General features: G+C 37.2%; 1 protein-coding gene across 3 annotated transcripts in view; it reads left to right on the forward strand.

Annotated features, from left to right (window-relative positions):
• The window catches only part of LOC127662184 (calcium permeable stress-gated cation channel 1-like), an 88,427-nt gene extending 68,313 nt beyond the window's left edge, over window positions 1-20,114 (forward strand). For 2 of the 3 annotated variants that reach the window (XM_052153270.1, XM_052153272.1), the window contains 14 exons: window positions 28-108; window positions 258-378; window positions 610-743; window positions 1,822-1,944; window positions 3,290-3,443; window positions 3,589-3,695; window positions 10,092-10,178; window positions 10,458-10,523; window positions 10,629-10,791; window positions 11,869-11,974; window positions 13,272-13,439; window positions 13,776-13,891; window positions 17,585-17,659; window positions 17,892-20,114. In XM_052153270.1, the coding sequence (XP_052009230.1) occupies window positions 28-108; window positions 258-378; window positions 610-743; window positions 1,822-1,944; window positions 3,290-3,443; window positions 3,589-3,695; window positions 10,092-10,178; window positions 10,458-10,523; window positions 10,629-10,791; window positions 11,869-11,974; window positions 13,272-13,439; window positions 13,776-13,891; window positions 17,585-17,659; window positions 17,892-18,152 (1,762 nt within the window). In that variant the 3' untranslated portion in view covers window positions 18,153-20,114. The remainder of the gene's footprint in view (window positions 1-27; window positions 109-257; window positions 379-609; window positions 744-1,821; window positions 1,945-3,289; window positions 3,444-3,588; window positions 3,696-10,091; window positions 10,179-10,457; window positions 10,524-10,628; window positions 10,792-11,868; window positions 11,975-13,271; window positions 13,440-13,775; window positions 13,892-17,584; window positions 17,660-17,891) is intronic. The other variant, XM_052153271.1, reaches the window with a different exon arrangement.
• Window positions 20,115-20,642: the final 528 nt, after the last annotated feature.

Genomic DNA, 20,642 nt, shown 5'->3' on the forward strand with positions numbered 1-20,642 from the left:
CATTGTGTTTCCCCATTCTCCAAACAGTGAGGCGTACCCCAGCTGTACCGTCACAGACATCCGGTTCTGCTTTGACATACAAAAACTGATGAACCTGGACTCAGAAAGGTAATTCACACATTTAAATATCTTTAAATGTTGTTTAGCTGAGTCACTCTGACATTTCATATAAAACTGTTAAACAAGGATTTCTCTTTTGTCTTGAGTGATTCCTCCGGAGATAAAGTATAATTTCACCAGTTTCATGTCCTTTACAGACGGAAAGCCATGAAAGGAAGGCTGTATTTCACAACCAAAGCTCAGAAGGAAGGGAGGATCATGATAAAGACGCACCCCTGTGCTCAGATCTTCTGCTGTGATATATGTGGCTTTGAACAGGTGAATAACTCTCACACACTTGTTATAAATACAGAATGGATGACTGGATTTGTATAAGAATACCTGGTTTGTGTTTATATAGAAAGACCATGTGGACTGTACAATCTGCACCTTCTCATGTTGGCCACTGGAGACCACCAGACTCCTACTGTCAGTCATGGTGCAGAATTTCACTGCAAGGAGATCTGAGCTTCCTCTTCTCTTGTGTAATGTGATGTCTCCTTTACTCAGGTGGATGCAGAGCAGTACTACAGCGAGCTGGAGGAGAAACTGACAGATGAGTTTAATGCAGAGAAAAACCGCATCTCTATGAAGAGGCTGGGCATAGCCTTTGTCACCTTCAGAGATGAAAGAATGACTGCAGTGTAAGTGTTGGGTGTAAATGGTCACTTTTAAGGCTGAAAATGGAGGTGATCATTATATTTGTACTGCATACATCTTTTAAACACTGTAAAGAATACCATAGTTCAAGAGTTTAAGTAAGGGATAATGTACATTCAGCCAGTTGTTATCGTAAAATAAACCAGCGTGATCAGGATCCCTACCAGAACCCTGCTTATTACACAGCTACTAACCAAATTAATAAATATAGGAAATTAAATATTGATTTGTGTTGAAATTATGTAATCATTTAAGATGAAATAAACCTCTGAACAGCTGAAAATCCACCTCCGGTTTGCATCAGAGTTCTTTTCATTTTTTATCTGTGCAAATGACCATCTGATTTCTCAATATTCAACCTGTTACAAGACTACTTGCCAAATAAATAAAGAAAGGGACATAAAACATTGATTTGTACTGAAATAATTTAATTATGTGAGAAGAAAGAAATTGTTGTACACAATTCTACCTCCGGTTTGCGTCAGAGTTCTTATTTTGTAAATAAAGACTGTCTGACTGCCCATTCTCCAGCTTATTACAAGACTACTTACCAAATATATGAATAAACGCACATAAAACATTGATCTGAGTTGAAATTATTTTATTAGATTACTTTTTGAGATAGCACAGTGATCCAAGTAGTAAAAATGGTTCAAAATACCCAGGTGAGCGGACTGATATGTGGATGTGCGGTTGTTACTCGGATATATCCGACCACTAGATGGTGCCATTGTAATATCAGAATTGATTATTCTAGAAGACCGCAAAATAAATGTATTTGAACCACTCAACATGAAGCAAGCCTTCTAACAGTAGAAAGACTAGATAGAGGTTCAAAATGCAGTTATAGCTCTCACCCCATATGGAAAGAATAATCACAATTGAGATATCTGTAATTCCACAATTTTTCTCAAAGACTTATATGGAGTGAAAACTGATATTTGCATTAAATTCCTCTCTTGTCAAGTTAGTAGAACTTATAACCACTTTTATTCATGGAAGTCTCTGTATGAAGTTGATGCACTTTTTAGCCTCTTTTAAAGTCTGTTTATGTTTCTGTAGTATTGTAAAAGACTACAGCCGAGCACTCTGCCGCAACAGATCCCAGCAGTCCAGCATAACAACAGTAGTGCGCTCGCATCAGTGGGGGGTTTCTTATGCCCCTGCTCCCAGTGACATCATATGGTAAGGCAAAATAACATTTCAAAACAATAGCCGTACATTATTGTAATTATTTATTTATAAAGTAGAAAGAACTGCAGAGTGAAATGATTGGGGAAAGTACAAGCTCTATAATAAATAATCCAAAAATATAGTGATTTGTTGTTTTATAAGATGTTTTATTTGCTGTTTTTAAGTATAGAGTTGTGCTACTTGTGATCTGCAAGCTAGAGTCATATGCATATTCATGACATGCTTCTTTCCCAGTCCATTACACTTAGATTTGAGAGATGAAATTGGATTAATTAAGTCTCAATCTGAGTGTTTGCCTAGACAGCCACAGTGAAAGCCATTATATCTCTTACATAATATGTGTTGAGAATCATATATGTGAGTGAGTGTTAGCGTGTGTGGGTGTGTGTGGGGGTGGGCTAGTGTCAGCCAGTCTTTCCGCTTGACTGGAGCATGTCTGTGCCTGTGTGTGCGTGTGTGTTTCTGTATGTTTGTCTGAATTCAAGAACTTACTTTTTATGGGTATAAGCTCTAATGTTGTAGCTTGTTTTCTTCTTATTAAAAAAATGTATTGATGTGTAAATTTTTTCCAGTTCAGCGTAGCCTATGAGGCCGATGTTTTGTAGCACTCTGGTTTTGCTAGCTGCTAGTTATACAGTGGAAATAATTACTTTTGTCACAAAGGAATTTGCTTGCATTTTATGGAAACCTAAATCTTATGTGTACGCCTTTATTGTGCATTGCTTTTACTTAAAGGTAATGTGTGAAATGTCTACGCCACTAGTGTCACTAAACGGAATTGCAAAAATGAATGTCCTCTGACCTTCCATAGGTTGGGCAAACAGGTCATGTCATTGTTTAACCAATACTGAATTGCCAGACTGGAGTGCTTAAACAAACAGAGCAATGTTTTGATAGAGCCACAGTGTTTACATAGCGGGGAAATGAACCTACGGATCACTTTCTTATAAATGTGTCTGCGTATTAAAGGGATAATTCACCCAAAAATGAAGATTCTATCATTATTTACTCATCCTCATGTTGCTCCATGCCTTGAGACATATGGGTGAATAAATGGAACTTTACATTTTAATTAAGGGGTTATCTATCACTTTAATCTGGCATAGTAGAAGGTATTTTAGCATCTAAAAAATGGCACACCTTTAAGTGTAGAAAGCATAAACTTAACTAATGGAATGACTAATGCCGTCATTCCAAGCCCTGTTTCCAGCACAAACCTTCGTGTTTGTGTAATAGTAGCTTGGAATCTAACTTACTGTATTCTTGGAGAGAACACACAGCATGTCCTGTAACTGTAGTTAAACCCTTGTGTTGATTGTTGCCTGTGTTTATCTAGGGAAAATCTGTCAGTGTGCGGTTCTCGCTGGTGGCTCCGCTGCGTCCTGCTCAACATTACGCTCTTCCTCCTGCTCTTCTTTCTCACAACCCCTGCTATCATCGTAAACACTATGGACAAGTTCAACATCACTCGGCCAGTTGAGAGCCTAAGGGTCAGTGACCATCAAAGTGCTTTTATAACCGTACAGCTGTATTCTACCACATTAGAACATAAAATAAAGCTTAAAGTGCGTTTTTCTGTTGTTTTCGGAGGTTGAATGTTTTGAATTTGATCTTTTACTGTCTTCTACTGTCTAGAACCCAGTAATTACCCAGTTCTTCCCCACGCTACTCCTGTGGGCCTTTTCCATCCTCCTGCCCTTCATAGTGTACTATTCATCATTCTTTGAGTACCACTGGACTAGGTATGATACTGTTTCCACCATCTGACTTTAAACACTGCTGCACGTAGCATAATGTGAGAAGAGCAAATAGTTATTAAAGAAGGTCCATTTACTCCAGTATGCATTAATAATCAATGGACGTCACACATGAAAAACAAGAAGAACAAATATTTGTTTAAATTGTTCGTGAAACCATTCTTATAAGTTAAACGTTTAGGTCAAATCTGTTTTTTATGAATTTACACAGAAATTTGTTCTGCTCCTGTTTCATAAGGCTCTTGCCATAATGTATGCCATTGAGACCTCTATGTGTGCATTTTCATCTAGACAATGTGATATTTACAGTGTCATCTCTAATACTCTGTTGAATGTTATAACAACATTCAGCATAATCAAGGAACTCATTTTTAGTCTAAACTCTTCTGCATTTCGGGACAATCCTGCTGCTTTCATCGTGTCAGATATGTGGGCAAGAACTCTCCTTTTTTTCATCTACTTCACAACTTCATCCAAACACTTAAAAGAATAGTTTACCCCAAAAATCTGTCATTATTTACTCACCCTCATGTTATTCCAAACCCATATGTCTTTTGCAGAACACAAAAGAATATAGAAAGAATGTTGCATTAGCTGATTTCCAATAACAATTGATAGCGACTCACTTTAAAGCTTCAAAAAGCTCCCAAATGTGTCATAAAAGTAGTCCATGTGATTTGTTAGTCCATGTTATATTCCAAGTCTACCGAAAGAATACAATTACTTTACATGATAAACAGATGGCAATTTAAGTTGTTATTCACTCTCAAATAAAATCAAACCATTGATTTCTCATGTAAACAGCACACAATATAATTATTTATTACAAAAAATAATAAGTAACACATATGCTAGTAACATTTCAGACAGCTGGTTGTTGATTTTGGTCCCGTTTGTATAGGACACCAACCGAAATTCGATTCGATGACTCTTTTAGGAGAAATTTAGGAGAACCACTTTGGTTTAAGGTGCAATATGTAAAGTTTTCATGTAATATTCACAACTTAAAAAAAATAGCCCTTCCCGGACTTCCTAGGTTGACGATTAAAGCCTGTAGACTGATATTCATTCGAAGGGAGCGGGTCGATTTTGCTGGAAAAATCTCTTCCGCTATTCAACAGCGACAACAAATTGCAACACTAGGTAACTTTATCTAAGAGATGGAATCCAGCAAACATCCAGCTCCCAGCACAACACAGAATCCTACACAAACTCACAGTCAAATAAAAAATTATCTACTGAATCCCATCTGGCTAAGCGGGAACTTGATCGTGGTCGAGCCAAAACTAGAGTAAACATCGGCAGGGCATTTGATTCCTGGAGGGACCTTCGTTCGGTTTTGGGGCTCAAAACTGACCCTGAATTGGTGATGTTCTTATTGGACAGGTAAGCTTGTATAACTGCAAATCATGTGAAATATAGTACCATAAGGATTGATCTGTATCATTTTAGCTAACTTGATCTTGCCTGCTAACGCTGACGAATTGCAAGCTACCTTACTTCAACTTTCAAATAATTTAAACAATCTTCTCTTTATGCAAAAATTCAGGTTAATGTCAATGTTAATCTGTTATTATTCAGCAATGTAAACCACAGTAACACAATGTTCAAGATAATGCAAAAAGCTCCATTCATTAGCGTAACGTAACTTGGTAATACAGAAAATATATACGCCCTATTATTATATAACAATAGCGCATCGATATATCAAAATGATAGTTGTGATGGAATCACATCAATACTGAATTGTGTCAACATATTTATAATGTACAGTCTATTTATAAACAGCTACTATCATCATCCACCAAATTTAGCATCAGCTATTGATAAAGCTAAACAGCTAGCTAACACCGACATTGACTGCATTTATACGATAGCCTATGTATCATGCAAAGAAAAGTGATTACTTCAAACTACAGTCTCGCATAGTCAGACCTATATCCACACTTTGTTTAAGCCCTGTTCCAGCACTGGAGAGTCAAATATAACATGCATTCTCAAAGTTTGTAGTTAAACAATCATAACTGTGTAATTTTAATTATGCTACCTCATCTGTCAGCATGTTGCCGGTGAATCACGTTCAGTCTCTTTGTACGTTACGTCATTGTTTTGGTCGATGCTCACGTCCCCATGGAGTGTGTGTATGAGCACGAGCATGAGCAACAGGTAGCTGACAGCAGTTCACTTAATGGCCACAGGTGTCATTAATAAGAAGGGTTTCTGAATCTTACATACTGCACTTTTAAAGAATACAGAATACAGTAACTCTCTTTCAAAACCAAACTATGAATTAACAGAACCATATTTAGCACTTCAAACAGGACTGACAACTGTATTTTGCTGCTATGTAAGCATAGCCTATGCAAATCTGCTTTAGTACAAATGTTTTCTGATATTTGTACCCACATTTGATGGGTAACCCTTGTACACTTTTCAGTAGAGAACACTATTCCATCTGTTCAGGTCACATTTGACCCAAAACATCAAATGTGGAACCCCCTATTATTATTATTATTATTATTATTATTATTATTATTATTATTATTTCTTTTTTTAAAGAAACTGAATAACACCATCTTCACTCAAATAAAACACTAAATTTATTTTTTGAAACCACTTGTATTTAAGTGTGTTTTTGCAGTGATGCCATAATATGCTTACAGTCAGACCTGACCATGGTGTGCAGGTCCCACACCTAATCGTACATTTTCTCACAGTGGGGTCAGACTAAGACTTTGATCTGACCTTGAAGTGTGTGTGTGTGTGTGTGTGTGTGTGTGTGTGTGTGTGTGTGTGTGTGTGTGTGTGTGTGTGTGTGTGTGTGTGTGTGTGTGTGTGTGTGTGTGTGTGTTTATCACGTTGTGGGGACCAAATGTCCCCATAAGGATAGTAAAACCCGAAATTTTTTACCTTGTGGGGACATTTTGTCGGTCCCCATGAGGAAAACAGCTTATAAATCATACTAAATTGTGTTTTTTGAAAATGTAAAAATGCAGAAGGTTTTCTGTGAGGTTTAGGTTTAGGGGTAGGGTTAGGTTTAGGGGATAGAATATAAAGTTTGTACAGTATAAAAACCATTATGTCTATGGAAAGTCCCCATAAAACATGGAAACACAACATGTGTGGACAGGTTTAGGTGGTTTACAAGTAAACATTTTTTAGGTTACAAACTGGTAATTACAAGATTATTATGCTATTAATGTGGTTTATGAGGACATTTGTAGTGTTCCCATAATTCAGATTGCTTAAAACAACATGCTAAACGATGTTGAGGAAGATGTAAAAATGCAAAACGTTTTTTGTGAGGTTTAGGGGTAGGGTTAGGGGATAGACTCTATAGTTCGTACAGTATAAAAAACATTATGTCTATGGAAAGTCCTCATAATGATAGGTAGACAACAGTGTGTGTGTGTGTGTGGTTGACAAAATTCTAAATAATTACTCTTTTGTAGTCCCACCCATTCATTTCTTTGTGTGTGAGTGCGTGTTTCTGTGTGCGTGTGTGTGTGTATGTACATTTGTGTGTATGAATTTGTGTGTTTTGCATTGTTTTATAGTCTCAACCATTAAGTTCCTATAGTGTGTCAAATTTGACCGGAAAAGTATGAACATGCACTGTTTGATAAATCATCTAGACTGTGTGTTCAGTGTTTAGGTGGCAAATGTAGGAACATTCACTAAGTTTAGGAAAATTCATTCAGATTAACTAAACCATTTTTATAATCAATCGATAAATGATTTGGTAAAAAATTACCCGAACAATGATTGAGGGTTAAAATAGAACACAATGTTTTTTTAGATGATACACTCTTTAACAGATGTCTCAAAAACATGCAGGTGCATGCAAGTGTGCACTTATTGTGTTTCCTTTGGGTTCTTAGGCTAATATTAATTCTTAGAATTTGATTTTAATTTGATAGCTTTTAGCAAAGATATTGCACTTTCCTAATGACCAGGAAAAGAAAGTTCGTATATGTAATTCAGCTTAAATCTATTCAATAAACATGTCCATATCAGAGCAAAAACATATTGCATAACAGCATAACAGCCCCCAACCCAGTCTCCCACCCACCAATGCACAACACGCTTACACGCTGTCCCTCTCTCTACACTCTCTGCTTGCCTCTCCAGTCTTGTTGTCATAGTAATCACAACAAGGGAATAATCATATGCACTCTGGCGGCATCTTTCACAGAGTCACATTCTAGTTCATGTGGATCAAACACTATGTACTCTGCTACTGCTAAAAATCCTCTAATTATTTACACATCTTCATGATATCCCAGGTGTGTATGACTTTCTTTCTTTACCAGAACATATTTGAAGAAAAAGAGAACAATATCTTAATTTAGTAGGTCCTAAGTGAATGGAGATTTCTCTTTTGAAGCTCCAAAAATCACAGGCAGTTATCATAAACGGCATCCATATGACTCCAGCGATTAAAATCAATGCCTTATAAATTGACACGATCACTTTAGGTGCGAAAAATATAAATATTTATGTACTTTTTAAACTCTAAATCATGCTTTCGCTCTGAAGCAGTAAGTGCGCATAACTTAATGGCATTGGTATTTGAAACACGCAAGAACTGACGCAAGTGTGTCACAGCCAGAAGAAGAGTGCTGTTTACAAGTGAGACGGAGGGATGCTTTACAGTAGCTTGGCTGGTTTTGGCTTAGATCTGTATTAATCTGTTTTTTTTAATCACAATGGTGCATGTGTGTGCTTAACCTGGATGTCACAACTGAGTGGAGAACATGAGATTACATCGTATCATGGTAACTGAATATGTCCCCTGGAGAGAAATCTCCATTCACTTGCATTTTAAGGACCTACTGGGCTGAGATAGTTTTCTATTTTTCTTAAAATGTGTTCTGGTGAAGAAAGGAAATCATACAGACCTCATATATCATGTGGGTGAGTAAACAATGTGGTCATTTTCATTATTGTTATTCTTTGCAGTCCTTCATCAAAATGTATGCCTGATATCTTGCTTCACCTCTGAAACAACTTTTCTTTTTTGCCCTCGTGTGTTTTAACCCCTTCCCTCCAACTGCTTGTCATATACAGACCACATTTCACAATTCTCTTAGATAAAATCAAGTCAAGCCCTACATTTTATTTTTTGTTAAATATCCTGTTTCACTTGGAAATTCTCATTATGGAGGCCCTATTTTAAGAGCGCTAGCGTTAAGTACAGCGCTATGCCATAAGTCATAAGTGCAAAGTCAGTGGACATGGCTGTGACATTTTTGTGCAGTCATTTGCTAACTCTAGGCGCAAGTGGGTTTGGCAAAAATGTCTGCGCAATTTGCAAATGGGGTGAATAAAGTGCCATTTAGATTCTAATATAAATGCGTCCTATATATAGTTAATTCCCTCAATCACCAGCGATATGAACAAAGACAGAACATTCATAAAAAGTTGAAAGTGGACTGTAAATAGACTGTATGCAACTTTTGAGCATTAATTGCATTCTTGATGATTGTCGGGAATATTTCTATGACACAGACATGCTCTTTGTTGATTTATTGAAACACCAGAAAATGAAACAAAATATTTCTAAATTGAAATTATACTTTAAATGAAACAAAAATATAATCAAGATAATGTAGTCAAAAAATCATGCCAATTCAAAAACATTTTACTCTCTCCAACTTCTTCCACTGGCCGTTTTGCAGTGATTTAAAAATCACTCTATAGTAACAGGTGGAAAAATACTATTGCAAATTAGATCATAAATACAACTGTAAATTTAAACATAATAATAATAATAATTGAAAAAATAAACCATGACCTATAGATAGTTTGACACAGACAATTTTGGTTTCATATAAGACAGCTACAGCTCTGATCATCAGGAACATAATTTCATGTTCCACTATATTTTTATAGTTTGGAAATGAGATTTATTATTACCACCTGCTGGTGGAAACTGCAAATACAGGAACTGAGTTTTATCATTGCGCTGAGTTAAGACGTGGTTTTCAAACGTCTTAGCGCAACAACCTATTTCTCAGGAAAAAAACAAACTGTGCTTTGTGTCAATTCATTACCATACAATACACCCACAGTTTGCACGCCTACAGCCACAATAGCATAAACAGTCCCACCCATGCCCATTGGCGTTGAAACAAAAATTGCCATTAAAATTAGCGCTCTCGTGAAAATTGGAGAAGTTGCTAACGGTCTTAAAATAGAAAATAGAGCCCCGGAGGTAATATGGGTAGCAAATGCAGCTTTATGTTGAATTAAACCATTCAAAATGTTCTTTCTAGTTGAAGAACTGTAAAAAAGGAAATGTTATTTAAATTGAAGACTTGTTGAGGTCAGAGCAGTTAGTTCAGTTACTCACTTGGATCTTCTGTGTGTCTCTCTCAGGTCCAATGAGAATCAGGTCACCATGCACAAATGTTTTGTACTGCTCGTCTTCATGGTTATTATTCTACCATCACTGGGTCTGTCCAGGTAAATATCCTATAATCTGAATTCAGAATTTATCAGCTATAAAAATGCCAATGAAATCAAACATTTTGGTGGTTTCTGATAGTTTTGTAAAACATCTTGTAATATTTTTTCACAGAATAGTATTGTTTTCTTGATGTTAGATGTTAGTTCTGAGAAAAGCTCTAGCATCATTTTTATATATATATATATATATATATTGTTATTACATTCATATAAATATATAGACATGTGTATATTTACTCATATTTCTATGTGTATTTCCCCTTGTCGGCTCTGCAGCTTGGATTTGTTCTTCAGGTGGCTTTTTGACATTCACTTCCTGGATGAAACGGATGTGAAGTTTCAGTAAGTTCTTTCTGCTCCCTAAATCTTCACCTGTTTATTGCATAATTGTCTTACATCTAAAACCATTTACCAATTTATGTCATTCACTTTGTTTCATTCCCCCAGGTGTGTGTTTTTGCCTGATAATGGGGCGTTCTTTGTGAATTATGTGATCACGTCTAGTTTGATAGGAACGGCTTTGGAGCTCTTGCGTATTCCTGCACTGCTGGTGTATTCTCTTCGCCTCTGTTTTGCCAAATCTAAAGCTGAGCGCATTCACGTGAAAAGGGTGAGTGAATCTGTATAGTAAGTTATGTTTGATTAGTTAAATCAAACACCCGCCATAATTTTTTTTTATTGTAGACATAATGTTTATAATAAAAATAAAAAAAAAAAATTTATTACAAAAGTTTAATTTCTTGGATATTTTCAATTACATGTCATATATACGTAGATATTAATAGAAAATGTCATCGTTTTTTTTTTGGACGTAAAAAAAGTACCGTTATGCACATACTGTAATTTCTTATTTTATTTATGGACATTAATTTCACTCCTTATTTACTGTATCTGTATTTCTAGTGTAAACTTTTTCCTATTTCACCTATGACGTATAACCTTGTTTAATAAATGTAAAATTATACTGATAGTAATTGTCTTAGAAGCCCATAATCAATATAGGCATTAAAGGGATAGTTCACACACAAATTTAAATTCTCTCATCATTTACCCACCTTCATGCCATCCCAGATGTGTATGACTTTCTTTTTATGAAAAACACAAACAAAGATTTTTAAAAGAATATTTCAGCTCTTTAGGTCATTTCAGTGCAAGTAAATGGTGACCAGAGCTTTGCCAAAAGGGACATAAAGGCAGTAAATATTAATCCATAAGACTCCAGTGGTTAAATCCATATCTTCAGAAGTAATAGTATAGGTGTCGGTGTGAAACAGATCAATAGTAAAGTCCTTTTTTTACTGTAAATCTACACTTTCACTTTTACTTCTACATCTGATGTGGAAGTGACTTTCACATTCAGCCACCTACTGGTTGGGGCTGCTCAAAGGTGGAGATTGATATTAAAAAAGGACTTTGATCTGTTTCTCACCCTCATCTATCATATTGCTTCTGAAGACATGGATTGAACCACTTGAGTCATATGGATTACTTTTATGCTGCGTATATGTGCTTTTTGGAGCTTCAAAGTTCTGGTCACCATTCTCTTGCATTGAAATGACCTAAAGAGCTGAGATATTTTTCTAAATTTCTTCATTTGTGTTCTGTCATACACATCTGGGATGGCATGAGGGTGAGTAAGTGAAATTTCATTTTTGGTGAACTAAAACCTATTTCACTTCACCCACAGAGTCAGGCCTATGAGTTTCAATTTGGTCTTGAATATGCGTGGACCATGTGCATATTCGCAGTCAGCATGACCTACAGCATCACCTGCCCCATCATTGTACCTTTTGGTGAGTCCATAATATTAAGGTTTCTTTACAGCTGACTTTTCCTCTTGTGCACTCTCTAATTGCTGCTTTTCTTCCCAATTTGCACTCAAATCCATTTTGTTATCGTCTCCACTGTACCATTTGTTAACTTTTTTGATTGTTTCCCCTTATTTCCTCTGTTAATTTTCCCCACAGCTTTCTTTTTCTTTCCACCAGCCTTCATTTCTACCTCTGTGCATGTTCACATACCTCGTTCCCATGCTCAGTCAGTGTGTGGGGGCGTCTGAGCCACATCTCAGTATCACGGTGTGACTTGACCGCTAGGTGCGAATCTGCTGTAGTCTTCCAGACGCTCCGACCCGTCTAGCCGAGATCCAGACGCCCACTCCACGCCTGTTCTGTCACCAATACAAACCATTACTGTTTATTTACTATATGCTGACATCCATCATCATGATGTTTCACTTAGTTCTGAATTCATTTGGCAACTTTATCTCGCATGTGGGTTATGAGCACTCTTATTCATATATATATATATATATATATATAAATATATTATCCCAGATCAAAAGTGTGCATGGAGAGGAAAACTTTATGCAAAATGACAACCCTCAAAGCAATACTTACAGTATAAACAAGTAGTTCTCAACTGGTTTTGCTTCACAACCTAGATTTTACACTGGACATCAAGTGGCGACCTACACAATACCGATGGAACACATTAAAGGAATTGGTTATTGTAAAAAAGTAAATAAAAATAAATAATTTAAATGTATTAGTATCAATTAATTTTTTGTGATGATGTGTTCAGATAATGTTGCTTTCTTTTGAAAAGCTCAAAAGGCTGGTCTTAATAGTTTCAGTGTTTGGTTTCTAAATGTTTCTTGAATTTCGATGGTGTCTGTCTCCTGCCAGCCAATAATTCACAGCACAACCAACATTTATCTACTTTAATTGCAAGTGAAGCCATATTAAATGTATTCTGATTCATATTCGTCTTGTGATTTGTATTGTGTACATTTGTTCATGGTTTCGAGGATGAGGGAATGTCAATCTGTCTTTGTTGTACTATGTGTTTTACTCTCCTAGTCCTAACAACATATGATTTAGGGGATAGTTGCATTTTATTATTTGCATTTATCGTTTTTTTTTTTTTCAGTGCTGTCCGTAACCCTTTTAGAATTCTCTATGACCTATTTCTGGGTCACGACCCACCAGTTGAGAACCGCTGTTCTAAACCATCTGAAGAACACTTGAAAAAATGACTGTGTGTCAACAAAGTATTTCATAACTGTGAACTAAGAGCTTTCTTTTGCAGGATTGCTCTACCTTGTTCTGAAGCATATGGTAGATCGCTATAATATCTACTATGCCTATATACCCACAAAGCTCAGCCAGCGGATCCACTCGGCCGCCATCAGCCAAGTGGTAGTGGCGCCCATTCTGTGCATGTTCTGGTTGATGTTCTTCTCTGTGCTCAGACTGGGTAGGTTCACACACATTCTATGATTTAATGACATGATCTAATGTCTTTATGCATTTGGGACTGGTTTAATTTGCAAATAAATCAGAATTAGCATTTTAAGTTTGATCATGTGGATTTTGCTTTTTAATGTTTCTATGTACTGTTGCTCATACTGCAGGCCAGACTCACAGTGAAACAACATTCTAGCAATTTTCCCATGCAAGAAAATATATTTTCTCTTTTGGGTGGATTCCGTACAGCCTCAGTAGCAAAGTTTCCATCCACGTTTTTCAGAACATACACTAAATGTCTTTTTCGATTTATTCTGCATAACTCCATGGTGTATCTCTTGTGCAGGTCTAATGCAGCCCATCACTCTGTTTACCTTTGTAACTCTACTGTCCTGTATTGCCTTCTCCTGCTTTGGCGTATGTCTCAAAAAACTAAACCCTGACAGATCAACAAGCTATCAGGTCAGCCATGGAAATCTTGATGTTTTGATATCTTGTAAAAAACAATGTTTAATTTGCAAATGGTTCTTTTGTTGGTGAAATTGTAATTCTCAGTTTTGGGGTATTTTTTACCACATTACACTAATGAGATGGAAAATATGCTTAAAGGAGTCATATGCGATTGGAATGACATGAGGGTGAGCAAAATATGACAGAATTTTCTTTTTTGGTGAACTATCCATTTAATTGCTATGAAAATGAAGTAATTATGCAAAAAAAAAATGTAAAAAAAAATATATATATATATATATATATATATATATATATATATAATGAGACTAAAAATAGGCTTAATTTTCTTTAGAACTAATATAATTTATTATTTAATTCTTTGAATCTGGAGTGAAGTATGAGTGGAGTAAATATTTCATGAGATTGCTTTCTCAATTTAGGCTTCCTAATACCTATTTTTTGAATTTGTATAAATGAAACGTGTGTCTCTAAAGAACAAGTCTTGTTTTATGTCTGTTGCACACAAGAATCAGCACATAATCACTGTGTTCCAGTGATAAATGGTTAAGTACACTCACCTAAAGGATTATTAGGAACACCATACTAATACTGTGTTTGACCCCCTTTCACCTTCAGAACTGCCTTAATTCTACGTGGCAATGATTCAACAAGGTGTTGAAAGCATTCTTTAGAAATGTTGGCCCATATTGATAGGATAGCATCTTGCAGTTGATGGAGATTTGTGGGATGCACATCCAGGGCACGAAGCTCCCGTTTCACCACATCCCAAAGATGCTCTATTGGGTTGAGATCTGGCGACTGTGGGGGCCATTTTAGTACAGTGAACTCATTGTCATGTTCAAGAAACCAATTTGAAATGATTCGAGCTTTGTGACATGGTGCATTATCCTGCTGGAAGTAGCCATCAGAGGATGGGTACATGGTGGCCATAAAGGGATGGACATGGTCAGAAACAATGCTCAGGTAGTCCGTGGCATTTAAACGATGCCCAATTGGCACTAAGGGGCCTAAAGTGTGCCAAGAAAACATCCCCCACACCATTACACCACCACCACCAGTCTGCACAGTGGTAACAAGGCATGATGGATCCATGTTCTCATTCTGTTTACGCCAAATTCGGACTCTACCATCTGAATGTCTCAACAGAAATCGAGACTCATCAGACCAGGCAACATTTTTCCAGTCTTCAACTGTCCAATTTTGGTGAGCTCTTGTAAATTGTAGCCTCTTTTTCCTATGTGTAGTGGAGATGAGTGGACCCGGTGGGGTCTTCTGCTGTTGTAGCCCGTCCGCCTCAAGGTTGTGCGTGTTGTGGCTTCACAAATGCTTTGCTGCATACCTCGGTTGTAACGAGTGGTTATTTCAGGCAAAGTTGCTCTTCTATCAGCTTGAATCAGTCGGCCCTTTCTCCTCTGACCTCTGGCATCAACAAGGCATTTTCGCCCACAGGACTGCCGCATACTGGATGTTTTTCCCTTTTCACACCATTCTTTGTAAACCTTAGAAATGGTTGTGCGTGAAAATCCCAGTAACTGAGCAGATTGTGAAATACTCAGACCGGCCCATCTGGCACCAACAACCATGCCATGCTCAAAATTGCTTAAATCACCTTTCTTTCTCATTCTGACATTCAGTTTGGAGTTCAGGAGATTGTCTTGACCAGGACCACACCCCTAAATGCATTGAAGCATCTGCCATGTGATTGGTTGATTAGATAATTGCATTATGAGAAATTGAACAGGTGTTCCTAATAATCCTTTAGGTGAGTGTATATGTAAGGAAGACAAGACTTATTACATTTAGTATGTATATACATATAAGAAATGCAAATATTATGTTGACATCATCGCTGTCAGTTAATGCTGAACATTCTATCAATGTAATTCAATTGGAGATTTTATAATTTTATTTAAAAATATATATATTTTTATTTCATATATACATTTGAAGTCAGAAGTTTACATACACTTAGGATGAAGTCATTAAAACTCCACAGATTTCATATTAGCACACTATAATTTTGGCAAGTCCTTTAGGACATCTACTTTGTACATGACACGAGTAATTTTTCCAACAATTGTTGTACAGACTTTTACTTTTAATTGACTAGATCACAATTCCAGTGGGTCAGAAGTTTACATACACAAAAGTAACTGTGCCTTTAAGCAGCTTGGAAACTTCCAGAAAATGATGTCAAGCCTTTAGGCAATTAGCCAGTTAGCTTCTGATAGGCTAATTTCAAGTCAATTGGAGGTGTGCCTGTGGATGTATTTTAAGACCTACCTTCAAACTCAGTGCCTCTTTGCTTAACATCATGGGAAAATCAAAAGAAATCAGCCAAGACCTCAGAAAACAAATTGTGGACCTCCACAAGTCTTGTTAATCCTTGGGAGCAATTTCTAAATGCCTGAAGGTACCACATTCATCTGTACATACAATAGTACACAAGTATAAACACCACGGGAACACCATGTGACTCATTCTGTCTCCTAGAGATGAATGTAGTTTGGTGAGAAAAGTGCAAATCAATCCCAGAACAACAGCAAAGAACCTTGTGAAGATGCTGGAGGAAACAGGTAGAAAAGTATCTATATCCACAGTAAAACGTTAAAGTTATATATCGAAATAATCTGAAAGGCTGCTCAGCAAGGAAGAAACCACTGCTCCAAAACTGCCATTAAAAAATCCAGACTACAATTTGTAAGTGCACATGGGGACAAAGATCTTACTTTTTGGGAGAAATATCCTCTGGTATGATGAAACAAAACTTGAACTGTTTGGTGACCCAAATTTGACTGACCATCGTTATGTTTGGAGGAAAAAGGGTGAGGCTTGCAAGCCGAAGAACACCATCCCAACCTTGAAGCATGGGGGTGGCAGCATCATGTTGTGGGGTTGCTTTGCTGCAGGAGGGACTGGTGCACTTCACAAAATAGATGACATCATGAGGAAGGAAAATTATGTGGATATATTGAAGCAACATCTCAAGACATCAGCCAGGAAGTTAAAGCTTGGTCACTAATGGGTCTTCCAAATGGACAATTACCCCAAGCATACCTTCAAAGTTGTGGCAAAATAGGTTAAGGACAACAAAGTCAAGGTATTGGAGTGGCCATAACAAAGCCCTGACCTCAGTCTGATTGTGGTTTGTGGGCAGAACTGAAAAAGCATGTGCGAGCAAGGAGGCCTACAAACCTGACTCAGTAACACCAGTTCTAAAATAAAGTAGTGATCCTAAGTGTCCTAAGACAGGGAATGTTTTCTATGATTAAATGTCAGGAATTATGAAAAACTGAGTTTGAATGTATTTTGGCAAAACGTCTGACTTCAACTGTATATATATATATATATATATATATATATATATATATATATATATATATATAAATAATCACACCAAAAGTAGATAGCACAGCTGAGACAGAAATCCCCTACAAAACAAAGTTTGAATGTAGACTGAATGTTGAGCAGTTCAAAGAAAAGTTTAGGAACTACAGTTATGCGTTTAGAACAAACCTCAAACCAGAATGTTTGATGAACATCAACACAGTGCTGCCTTGCAAGCACTGTAATTCAATTATCTTGAAATTGGCTTGAAGAATAATCTGTCAAGGATGAATGTTTTGGGGAGAATTATATCTCCAGGCAATAAAAACTGATTGCTATCTTGCTTTGTTTCAGATGTCTGATCAGTCAACAGAAGATATTTTCAGTGATGCGGAGAGAAGCACTGTTTCCAGCACAACCACAGTTAATGTACCTGCTCATGTTTCCTCATCACAGCTAATTTCATTCATCACCCTCTCATTTCAAGCCCCCCTTATGAAATTAATTAATCTCTCTCCACTCATCGCCTCTAAGGCTTCCACTCATCGTGTCAAAGGCACTTCACCTCCAGCATGTTGCATAAACAAAAAAAAAAGCTCTTGGTTAATGACACTCTTGCTCTCCACCTACTCATCTCTCATTCTTTTCCTCCTTTTTATAGCTTTTTATAGCATCTGTCCTGCTGGAGCCCGAGCTGGGTCTGACTCCCATGCCCTCTCCAGCCCACCAGAGTTACGGCACCATGGGGAACCGACAGAGTTCGGTGTGTGATGCTGAAGGGGGTGAGGAGAAAGACCTGGAGGAAACTTTGGAGACTGAACTCAAGGATGACCCAGATCCCATTTGCCCCAGCCCTCTCATGGACAGCCCCCTCTCCCTGTTCCCAGCCCAAAGCTCAAGTCCCATGCCTCATCTAAGCTAATGGCTGATACAGACGCACTGTGCTGCAATGTCTGTCCTGGACATCCTCCATTTATGAGTAAAAGACTAATTAGGGTCATCCAAGCTTCAAACTGCTTTAAAAGCTTGTTGATGGGGAATTTGCTGAAATGGGTGGTTTTAGTTCTGAAGACTTGATGAGCTTTCAAAGATGTACCACAGCCTCCATCTGAAGTGGATAAAAGCAAAGAAAAAGACCAGTTAATTTCTCTTGCTCGAACTACGCTTTCAACTTTCTCAATTTTCTCTTGTATTTTCCTTTCCTGCGTTATTAAATTAATGGGTGTCTGGCATTATGGTTGATTGAAGCTTGGAACATTGTATTTTGAAAGATGTTTCAGTGTATTTTTTATGCATTGTCATCACATAGCTCCATAGAGAGGCAGTGCTCAAGACATGCAAACCTAATTGGTTTATTACTCCTTTTGCTGTTATTACAGTTTGTGCTTATTATTGTCTATTTTAAGAAAAACTGGTATTTCAACCATGGTATGTAATTTAGCATCATTATGCCAAGAGGGCATTGTTTTCATGTGTTTACTATTATTAGATTAGTCTTGTGGCTATTAACACTCTCATCCTTTCTTGCCACTTTTGCAATGTTTGCCGGAGTCACCCCCCAGTTTCTATTTTATTTATTTTTTCAGTGAAAATAGCATTTGTGCTTTGGCTACTGTCAATTGGCACTACAGTAGAATTCAAGACAATGAGGCACTGATTACATAATTTTTTTTTTTCAAGTGAAGTATAGTCAGTCAGTCTATGGAGATGTAAAAAGACATTTCAAAGTGAAGCTTTTTACTAAATAAGCTTTTTATAAAGTCTAAATTTTAAGAACTCTTAAACCTGCTAAATGAATTGAAAAAGAAAAGGGCAGGTGTCAGTTTGTAAGGGAAAAAACAAATCTTATTTTGATATCCAATGTATTAAAGAATGTTCCGGGTTCAAAAGTTAAGCTCTATCAACAGCATATGTGACATGCTGTCGATAACCACAGGAAATTATTTTGACTCGTCCATCAGTTTTAATGTGCATTGGAAGTCTGTGGGGCAAGGCTTTCTGGCTTTACATGGTTATGACAGGGGTTTAAAAACTGGATATATCTTTGCACAGACAAGGTTAATAAATGATTTTAGCACACTAGTCTCAAGTTAGTGCATATAATGTTTAAGTGTGGTGACTATACTTTTGAAACAGTGTGTAGCCCAAAGTATTCGTTTAAACGCATATAGGACGTGTGATGCAAGTCTCGTCATCATCAGATTGGTCAAGCATTGCAATGCATGCAGCCCGATTTTTCTAACCATGTGTCTGTGAATGAGCAGAATGCTCATGTGCCTGGAATTTGCACTAATTTGTGGGTCCAAAAGGTGGCAATACTCACATTTGAGCAGTTGTTGTCACGAAGATAGAAGATGTAATCACCTGTAAACAACAGGAGACAAAGGTGAAAACAACAATAGTGGATGTGAACGTCAAGGGCACGTGTGTGATTTAGGTCTGGAGATACCTGTAATTGTATTACTCAAGTCTAAAGGACTATAAAGACTAAATTCCTAAAGAGAAATAGTCCATTGTCTTGTACAGTCATAGCGCATATGCGCCAACCGCCTGAGTATGCGTCAACCATAGTTTTGGACCCTTGAAGGGCACTTCGCAAAGGGGACGCCACTTGAAAGGCTGTTCCAAACAAAAGAAGGAAAGTAATTTCTTTCATAAAGGGCCCTTTCAGAAGACTTTTAGTGAAGGCTACATTTAAACTGTAATGACATGTTCCCTTCAAAGTGCCACATCAAGAGCTCAGTCTTTCATAGTGAGTAGGGTATAGGGATGATCACTTTCAATTGGAATTCGCCCTTTGATACACTCACGTTCGAATGTATGCAGACGCTGAGCATTCACATTAAAATCGAAGTATACTTTGGGCGTGTATCTTAAAATTTTATCACGGTGCAATTCCTTGCCCCATAGACCCTTGCCCTATAGTAAAAGGAATAGTTTACCCAAAAATAATAATTTTATCATAATTTACTCAGACCAAAATGTAACTCCTCCTACACTGCATAACGAACGATAGTGAGACAAACAGACCCAAGAGCAGAGGAACAGTTCAAAGGATTTATTAACTAATAATAAGCAGTCACTGTGTGGAGGAATGTAGAAAATCACGACACCGGCTGCAGCAGTGGGAAGCGACCTCCATAGTCGTGCAAAGGGCAATTTGTGAAGAGTGTGTGTGTTGTGGAAGTCATGAACAGATTCATAGAATCTTCTGTTAAAGCTTAGTGAGGTGCAGAACAACGCCCAGCAGAGATGAGCGAACTTAACTCCCGACACATGGGTAGAAACAAGGTATCCTCTGCGGAAAACCAGCTGACACACAGCAATACTGGAAGGCAACCACATACCCAACACGTGGGCAAACAACAGTTACATGAGACAGGACCAACTAGGCAGAGAGTGTGAGGTTAGT

The sequence above is a fragment of the Xyrauchen texanus genome, chromosome 22 (genome assembly GCF_025860055.1).
Source record: "Xyrauchen texanus isolate HMW12.3.18 chromosome 22, RBS_HiC_50CHRs, whole genome shotgun sequence".
NCBI lineage: Eukaryota > Metazoa > Chordata > Actinopteri > Cypriniformes > Catostomidae > Xyrauchen > Xyrauchen texanus.